At 39.2% G+C, this 9,825-nt stretch overlaps 1 protein-coding gene across 1 annotated transcript in view; it reads left to right on the top strand.

Moving 5' to 3' along the window:
- Nucleotides 1-704: 704 nt before the first annotated feature.
- The window catches only part of LOC311628003 (fatty acid desaturase 2-like protein FADS2B), a gene marked incomplete at its 5' end in the record, with an annotated part of 29,534 nt that continues 20,413 nt past the window's right edge, over nucleotides 705-9,825 (top strand). Inside the window, 2 exons of the mRNA XM_084894863.1 lie at nucleotides 705-1,094; nucleotides 7,806-7,916. Coding sequence (XP_084750989.1) covers nucleotides 705-1,094; nucleotides 7,806-7,916 — 501 coding nt within the window. The remainder of the gene's footprint in view (nucleotides 1,095-7,805; nucleotides 7,917-9,825) is intronic.

Raw genomic sequence — 9,825 nt, 5'->3', positions numbered from 1 at the left:
CTCAAAAAGTTAATGTGAGGATTCAACCAGATAAAGCATGTGACCAGGGTTTTGTATTATAAGTAAATCATGTTTTCTAACAAACAGCTGCCACTATTACTTCCAGGTGTGTTAACAGACTTGGACAGCTTTCAAAGCGAAATAAAAGAGAGAAACTGGTTTATTGCTGACGTGCTCTTTTGGTAAATATAAACTTTTTTTTTTTTTTAAAGTTTAAAAGCCCTGGGGAGAAATAGCTGTCAAAAAGATCATTTCCCAAGTCCATCAAGCTTTCATGACATCCTAGAGATTTTGAAAGCTTCTGCTCACATGTTGAATTAATAAATCTGAATGTGTTCATTCAGAGAACTAGGAACCCAACTTACCTTGATGCCCAGCAGGAGGTTATTTAACAGAGCCTGGCCCCTCCTCCTGGGGAGAAGGAGGGCAGGCAACAACATTGTGCCCGACTACCATTGGTCACAAGCCTTTACTTAAGGACTTAATGGTGACAGATGCTGCTAAGAGACCAGCCAGCAGGGAGAAACGTGAGGAGAGAAAGGTGGTTCAGCCTCCATCCAGGTAGAAAAGATTCAGACAGACAGAAGTGAGAAACTGGGAATGTGTTCACCATCAAGTTTAGGAAGAGAGAATTAGGCTAAAAAGAAATGTTCTGTGCAGGCATCATACTACAAATGGAATAAAAGGGAAAGAGAGACTAGTTTATGATCCAATTAGAGGTGAGGATTAGAAGTTTCAGGAGTCAACCCAGAAATCTCAGGGGTTCTATGATGATGCAGATTGGAGAAAAGCATGCAGGCAATGGGAGCCTTGTAGGAAAGAATCAGCTGCCCGTAGGGGAGAAGCATCCGGCAAATGACAAACCAGAAGCAAATGGCAAAGCAGAGGTCTCCCCAAAGCAGGAGGCAGATGGAAAAGGTGACACACCTAGAAAGAGCCTCAACTTGTACAGTTGGCAGGAGATCCAGAGACACAATCAGGAGGCCGACCAGTGGCTGGTGATCAATCGCAAGGTCTACGATGTTACTAGCTGGGCAGACCGACATCCAGGTGGCCGTCGGGTTCTCAACCACTATGCCGGGGAAGATGCCACGGTAAGGGAAGCCAAGTTCTATCCTCTCTGTTCCAGCTGCTGGGTGGGTGGAACCTTGACTCTCTTCCCAAAAGCATGTCAAGTAGGTGCTCAAGCTCCACAACAGTTCATCTCCTCCCAAACTAATTTTTCAGGATTTCTAACCAGCAAGGATTCGGAAGCAACTTAAGCCTCAAGGTCTAGCTGTTATCTGAATCAGGTTTGGATGAGCTCAGATATTGACAGTGGGTATTATATTTGTGTATTCTGGTTTTCGTTTTGTTCTTGGTGTTTTGCTTTGAAATGGAGCTGTTTTATAAGAAGAAAGTTACAAATAGATGAGTAAAACCTGAAGAAAAAAAATGTACGCAAGTGTAAATTTCTCAGGCTCTTTAATTTGGAGTGTTAAAAAAGGAAGTCGGTGATTCATCTGTTTGGCATAAAAATGCCGTTAATAACAATGATGAAAGCCTACAATTACATAGGCTTTTAGACTCTGCAGAGCTCTTTTGTGTCTTGCAGTTCACTCAGTGTCAAAAGGTAATACAACTCACTTTTATGGAAGAAGAAATTAAAATCAGAGAGGATAACTGATTGGCCCAAGGTCATCCAACAGCTGAGCTCAGATTCAAAAACTTTATCTTTCTTAGATTCCAATCTTCCGCTTTTCTTCACTACTTCTCCTCATCACATTTCCCCACCAAAGCAGCAAGGGGGGGAAAAAAATAGTGTAACATTTATTGGATGCCTAGAATACCTTAGATACATTCAAATGCATCACCTCACTTAAACCTCACCATGTGGAAGGTGGATGCCATCTCCATATTACAGATGAGAAAATTAATATTCAAAGAGGCAAATGATGCACACAGCCACCAAGTAATGTTGCCAAATTTTGAAATCGGGGAGGTGTTTTACCATAAAAACCTTTGTAGCTGAGTCCGTACAAATAAAATTTCCATCTAACATTTAATAGGAAGGTCTTTTGAATCCTTAGATGCATTTAGGAAGCCTTTTTTAAATTTTCTATAAGGAAGATTGTTTTTTTGCAATTAGGGATGTTATTGCCCATATTACACAGATGAAGAAATGAAAGTAAAAAGATATAACTAACCTTGCCCAGTCAGAATGGCTCAGCGGTTGAGTGTCCACCCAGGAACCAAGAGGTTACCATTCAGGGTACATGCCCAGGTTGTTGGCTCAATCCCCACTGAAAAGTTCAGCTTTTTATTGAGAAAATGAGCATGTACTTGTAGCAAGAGATGGGAGTACCTTTGTATCAGGAAGATAGATGGTGGGTAGGAATCCAGAAAGCTGAGGATAGAAGTGAGGTGGAAAGAATGTGTACAAGAGTACAAAGAGAAAGGTAACAAAAATAAAATGAAATAAAAAATACTTTAGATCCCTGTGTGTCCCTTCCCTCATTCCTACAACTCAGAGAAAATATGGTATTGCTTTCCTAACTCAAGTCATAGAATAAGCTCAGGGGATATGTTGGAAAATATGTGGGTCTCAGCCACCATAAAAATCATGAATAAATTCTAAGCTAGAGGCAACTCAGATGATAAATCTGTAATTTTCTGATAATTTTTTACCTCCCAGAAGTTAGGAAAAGACCATGTTTCTGATCTAATTTTAGCCAACAAGGAGAATTGATTAATAAAATAGAAACTATAAGAACTCCAGGGATTAATATCCTGAGAATGACAATCCTATGCATGTTCAGTCATGATGGACCTCAGACATTAGGAAAGTGAATCCAAAAATGTTCAAAGTAAAGATTCTCCAAGGGAAAGTGGCTCAAGATGATTTGGAGGTGCTGGGAAAATTCTGACAACCACAATATGCTGTGACTACTCCGTGTATGGAGAGCCCGGGGTTTGAGATCCATTCTATGAACCTGGGAAAGTTATTGGAATTCTCTGCACCTCAGCTTCACTGTCAGCATTACCCAACTTACTGGTTTATGGTAAATGGGACAGATGCTTATAAAGTGTTTTAAAAAATGTTGGACACTTTAATAAAGTTTCATTCCATTGTAGCTACAACTATTCATATCTCTGACATCTAAAGTGATTATTACTTTCTGTTTACTACCAGCTTAGAAATCCTGATTCAATTTGTTTCCATCTATTGAAAAGAACGGCTACAAGGTGGAGGGCATCATGCTCTCTAGGGAAGGAGAGCAGAGCAAAGTCAGAGGCCTTGATGTCCAATACTCTCTCTACAACTTGAGAGGTCTTTATGGTTATGCTCTGAAAGGAAAATGTAGACCCAAAAATGGTCTCTTTGTGTTGGCCCTGGACTTATGACTATACCTGTCCAGGGTATGCACCTTTTCTTTTTTTATTTACACAGTGAGTGAGAAAAATAACTCTATCCTTATCCCTGAGGATGAAAAGAAATCTGGGTGAGTTCATATGACATTCTCTGCTCCAAATTGGCTCTCTCCCAAGAAAATACCAAAAACTTCATTCTCTTCACAAATCGGCCTACGCACAACTCATGCTCTACCCAAAATATGAGGCAAACTGGTTCTAGCCATTTCTTTGGGGCAGATAAAATCTGTAAAGGGCGAGCAGAGAAGAAATTACTCAGAGGTGGTAATGGGTGTCTGTGGTTGGGTATTGAATATTCTGATGAGCTTTTCTGAAGTAGTAAATCAAGGTTCTAGTTACTTTGTTTTGTGACTCATGCATATATTTGTTATCCCTTTTTTTTTTTTCTTTCCTGAATTTTGGGAAATTTTAACCCACCTCAGATGAATTAAGTAATATAAAAATGCAGTCATTTAATGATGTCTGATTCCAAAAGTGTAGGCACTTAACCACTTATCTAGCTTCTCAGTAGATTTTGGAATGACTAAATAAATGAACATAGGAATTAATGAACCTATGGGGAAGACTGAGTAGCAGTATTATTCACGTTTAGAAAAAAGACCAAGGCTTGAAAAATTAAGTCATCTTCCCAATATAAACCAGCCTGATCCCCTACTAACCTGCACGGTGACTTTGGGTGGTTATAGCTGAAGCTGGCAAGCAGAGTGCTGGCTGAATTTCAGCCCATACATTCCCTCCTGGCTGGGTGCCTTCATGCAGGGCACAACCTGGATACAGTACTTGAGTTGTAAAGGCAAGATTTTGTCTCTGGCATTACATACTTTTCTCTTCCACTAGGAATCATACTGCTTTTACAGTAAGGCACATATCTTTGTCCCCCATTAAAAAGTAGCAAAAAATTATAAGGATTTCCAACCTATTTGTGAAAAATCACATTTTTTTCTCTGTGTATATTGTTTTGAAAATAATAAATTTTGATATAAATTTATGAATAGATTAGGGATATAGATGATGGTTGAGAAGATATTCAAAAGGCTAACAGATGAAAATGAGAGAGGCTAAAGCAGGAGAAAGGTAAAAAATGAGAGATACAGAAGATAGGAAGGAGATAGAATATATAAGACCTATATCCTCTGAGTTCAACACTTTGATAATCCCAACTTTCTCCTTGTTAGAAAAACTCTATATTCAGCCCTAGCGGGTTTGTTTAATTGGATAGAGCATGGGCCTGTGGACCAAGGGGTTTGACGCCAGTCAAAGGCATGTACCTCCATTGCAGGCTTCTCCTCAGCCAGGGCCCTGGTTGGGACATGTGCAGGAGGCAACCAAGTAATGTGTTTCCTTCGTATCAATGTTTCTTTCTCAGGTGAGGATTAAAAAGAAAAACCCTATATTCATTTATTCATTCATTCATTTCCCTTATCCATTAGACATCCAAGATCACATGCCATACCCCAGGTATACTGATAGATGGTATATATATATAATGGAATCAATAGCACATGGTCCCAATCTTCAAAAAACTCAAAGGCCACTAGAGAAGGGGTAGAGACACAGGTTGCTTACAGTATAATTTGAAAAGTTTTAGGAACAATGTGTCATAGGAGCCCAGAGGAGATCATGAATAATTGTCCTGGGTGGGTTCAGGGTGGAAATATTTCATTTGGATCATGAAAGGTGAAGAGAGCTTTTGTGTAGAGAAAGCAGAGGATTGCAATGAAGGCAAGGGAACAGGATTGCAATGAAGGCAAGGGAACTGTAGAACCATGAAGAGGTGTGAAATGTTTATTGAATTGGGAGAGATCCAGTTAATATCATGGGGTTCAAGAAGGGTCTGATGAAAGCTAAGCCTAGGGAGAGAGGTTGAAACCCGAGGCAAAATGATTCACATGATTGCAACCTTAGGTGGGGAGACACCATTACTCTATGCTCAGCAGAAACATTCTGATGTTAACACCATCCCCCCAAAATCTGATGCTGCTCCTCTCTTGAGAAGTCTTTCAAAAATATATACACATGTTAAGGCTGGAATGGCCCTTTACATCTTTGTGGCTTTAAAGTCACAAAGCCCTGAATTCAAATCCTGACTCTACTATTCACTGTGACATTGGGCCAGACATTTCTCCCCTCTGAGACATGGTTTCTTTACCTTTACAAGAGAATCAATGAAACCTCACAGAACTAAGATGATGATTGTGAATTGGCCCATAGAGCACCTTGTACATAGGATACATTCATAAATATTGGCAGTATCTCTTTTCCCCTTCATTTTAGCCCCTCTCCTTCCTCCAGCAGGAACATACTTGCCCAAGAATGTTGGTAACAGAACTCGTTTTTGCAGGTCTTTCAGGGGGGGATTTCATAACTGACTCAGCATTCAGTCTCTGTTAGGAAATTCTTCTAAATCAAATATTCTAAGACTAGCTAAACTTTTTTTATTGTAATTGCCCATCAATACAATGAAAAGAATTCCACAGAGAAGGGCAATGCCTATTATTCTGGAACACTGTGTAGGTCTTCAGTACCTGTTATCACAGTACTGACTGGTGAACCTTGCCGTGGGTCAGAAGAAACAATGAACCCAGAGGAATGTGATTGTCAGCACACTGTTCCAGGACTTTGATGACTGCTCAGAATAAGATGAAATTGCAGTAGCTTACCTCTCCTTTACACTTTGATCTTTATCTATCAGAATGCTTTTCATTCTAATCTGCTCCCAAACAGCAAGCAGACCATGATTTTTCAGTATGGATCATCAGAAAATACTTTAAACACTAAATGATTCTCTTCATGGTTAGGAAAACTAAGTTTCAGAATCATTGAATGTGACAATTAAAAACACGTTTGAAATAATATAGTTTGGCATTTTCCAAGGGGCTTAGAGGAGGTGTGCAGAAGCAGAATGGACAGTTGAGGGTAGACTGGTTTTAGCAGATACAAATCTCTTTTCACATCAGTGAATCTAGGTGAAATAAGTCCAAAGAGTTGATATTTCAGCTTTCCAATTAACACCTTATTCGTTATATAAGCACCTTTTTATAAGTAGGGAATGTAGTTCTTGGCTATATCTAAAGTGGCTCTATGATTTAAAGATGGTGAATTATCATATTCACCAAAATAATTCAGAGCTCACAACACATTAGGAATTGGAGTATAGGGAATAAAATATCTGAATTGCTGTCATGCAGAGAGGATAAGTAGTAAGTTCTTATCACTAGAGATAAGAAAGATAGCTAACATATATTGAGAATTGTCTATCTGCCAACCATATTCTAATTAATTCACTTAATACATATAATCATTTTCTGAATTGAGCAGCTATTATCATCACTTTCATGTTAGACAAAAGAGAAGTACAACTAGGTCAAGAGACTTATCCACAACTATACAGCTAGTAAGTGGCAAAGCTAGGATTTATATGTAGGAAGGTTGCTCCTGTGTCTGCTTAATTAGTACGATGCAACAACATAACTCAGAGTAATATGTATGGTTTCCATGTATACAAGTTACAACCTTGTTTATATTTCTTCATTTTTAATCACCCCCATCCCCCCTTTATGCCATAATAGCAGAAAGTCTAGCATCTTCCTCTTAGAAAATCAACCTCCCTCTAAAACTGTTTAAATCCCCAAAGGAAGAGGATGTCTCTCACTTCCAAATATAAGCATGATATAGGAACCACTGCTGCTTCTCATAGCCATTTGAAATCTTTACTTAGCCAGGGATGGAAAAGTAGAATTGATAAACTCGATTCTGTGCCTGGCTGCCACAAGCCCCTGCAGACACTGCCTCGTGTTTTTAGGATCAGTGACAAACTTAGCCAAGACTGTGCTACTCCAGATAACCCAGAGCACAAAAGCTATACTCCCATACTCTCTTCCATATTTTTCTTAAACAACCATTATCAACTTTGTGGTTTTTGCTTTTAAATAACAACTCAAGAACCCCATTGCTCTGGTCCTTAAATAAGAACCTAGAGGCAGACTTGGATGGAAGACAAGATCTGCATAGCCAGTCTTGATTGCTGCATGCCTTAGCTAGTGTTCAACCCTAAGTGTGATGTTGGACTTGAAAGATTTTTGATGGCCCATAAACTCAAGCCACTATTTCTTCTGGTTCTCAATAAAATAAACAGAGGTATCTTCCAATTCTTGGGGATAATCTACAATGCATTGGACTTGTCTAGTGAATCAGTGCATTCAGTAGGTGGATCTCCAGCTTTCAAAGAGTATTTCCAAGGGTAATTTTGCTCAGTCCACTTGAAGCATCAACCAGGAAGCAAATTCTCTACAACAGAGTATGTACTGGTTCTCTGGATGGGCACAGAGTGAGGTCAGGAAGGGGACTAATCTGTATATAAGCATGAGCCTCTAACAATTCCCTCTGGTTTCCAGGATGTCTTCAGAGCTATGCACCTGGAGCTTGACATTGCACGATTGTACCTTAAGCCACTACTCATTGGAGAGCTTGCCCCAGAGGAACCCAGCCAGGAAAGAAACAAAAACGTGAGTGATGTCTCAGGCCTCAAGAATATGTGGAGGGATGGGGCCAAGGTATATTTCAGGTTCAACTTATCATTTTCTCTGAGCACCCAACCATCATGCCTGGGTGGACCTGCAGTAGTGTGAGTAAGTGGATGCCACATAATTTCCAAACAATGTTCTCCTCCCACTCAGAACTCTGAAACCTCTGTGAAACAAAGGAATAGAATTTTTGGTCCTATGCCAAGGAGTAATTCCATGTCTCTAAACACCTACTCATGCCAGGTAATTTATACATATAATTTTTGTCAGTGACTGCTTGTAATTATCAGTTTAATGTCTATGTCTATGCTCCCTGATACACTGTGTTCCATGAGAGAAGAGATTGTGTCTATTTGGCTTATCCCTATGTCCTCAGTACACATCTGGGCAGGATCAGACATATAGTAGAAACTACATAAATAGCTGTTGAATCAAAGATGTGACCATATTCTAACTACTGCCCTTGTGAGATTTGGGGGAATGATAGTCCAGGGAAAATAAATCCTTTATGAAAGTCTCATAGCTGGTGTTTTGAACCGAGATTCCAAGTCACTCTTTTCTGACCTCTATTCATTAGGGATTCCCAAGGAAAGACATCACTCTTTCTTTCTCCAATACTTTGGCTACCTGAACATTGTCTTCCAAAGGACAGGGTCTCTATAAGATTAAAAACTCACCAGGATGATTTTACAGAAAGCTTAAAGGGATTTCAGATAATAGACACCTTACATTTTATAATTCTTTGGAAATAATTTCTACAAAGTGCTGACCCCATCTATCACTGTGAGGCAGATAGAATAAGGATTATATTTCCACTTTAAGAAATGAGGAATCAAACTCACAGAGGTCCAGGGAGAATCTGAGGATATAGAACAGTTATGTGTAGATCTGAGACAAACACTTAAGCTCACCCCTTTGATCCATGTGCATCCCATAATGCTGTGTGTGTCAAGAAGCATGGCTCTGTGTTGAGAAGGGTGGGCTCTGAGGGTAGACAGCTTGGAATCACAACCTATCCCTACCATAATTTGTATGAGTTTAGGCCAGTTACCAAAATCTCTGCAGCTCAGCTTCTCGCTCTGTAAAATGGCAATAATAGAACCAACATCATCAGAGTTATTGGGATAATATAGAAAGAGTTAAAGACATTTAAATGCTCAGATCAGTGTCTGGAAAACAGTAAATGCTCAATAAATTTTAGATGTTATCATTATTATGAAGTCAATATCACTTAGGGCAGAAGGCCCAAGGTTAAAAGAGGAAGATGATGCAAAGCTTGTTTTTCCCAAAAATATTCTATAAGGAAAAAAAACTCCCACTAATGGCTAAGAGCTATAAGGAGGTAACGATCTACCATCAATTTTCTTTAGTGCATCTATGTGAAGATACAATAGGATATAAAACTAAAGAAAATTTAGGGTCACTCCTAGAGATCAACACTCTTTTAGACAATGAATGATTTTCTTGTATTTACCTAGATATATATGTAGACAATTAGTGTTTAAGCACAAAACTGGGTGTCAGGAAACATAAGTTCAAATCCAGCCTCTCACTGACTTGCTGTTGGTTTCAGACCAATCACTCTTCAGGGCTTTGGTAACCCTGTCTCTGTAAATAAATAGGTTGGAAAACATGAGGCACTCTAGAGATGACATATTAAAATTATCTATGGCCTCCAGATTCCAGGGTTGATGAGGGCCTGATCAATGAGCCCATCCAGACTTTTCCCAGGCATAAGATCCATGTTGCATCAATGAATTTTTAAAATAGAATTATGTTCTTAGCTCTTTTTTATTTCAAATTTCTTCCTTTCTTACATCTGAACAATATGGTTCTTGCTTATACTCTTGTCACTTTCCCAACAGGCCTGGTTTCAACACCATAATAGTCA

This window comes from Pipistrellus hanaki, assembly GCF_964339955.1.
Source record: "Pipistrellus hanaki genome assembly, chromosome: 9".
NCBI classification, from domain to species: domain Eukaryota; kingdom Metazoa; phylum Chordata; class Mammalia; order Chiroptera; family Vespertilionidae; genus Pipistrellus; species Pipistrellus hanaki.
The sequence above is the reverse complement of the archived record's forward strand: the minus strand, read 5'-3'. Positions and strand labels throughout refer to the sequence as shown.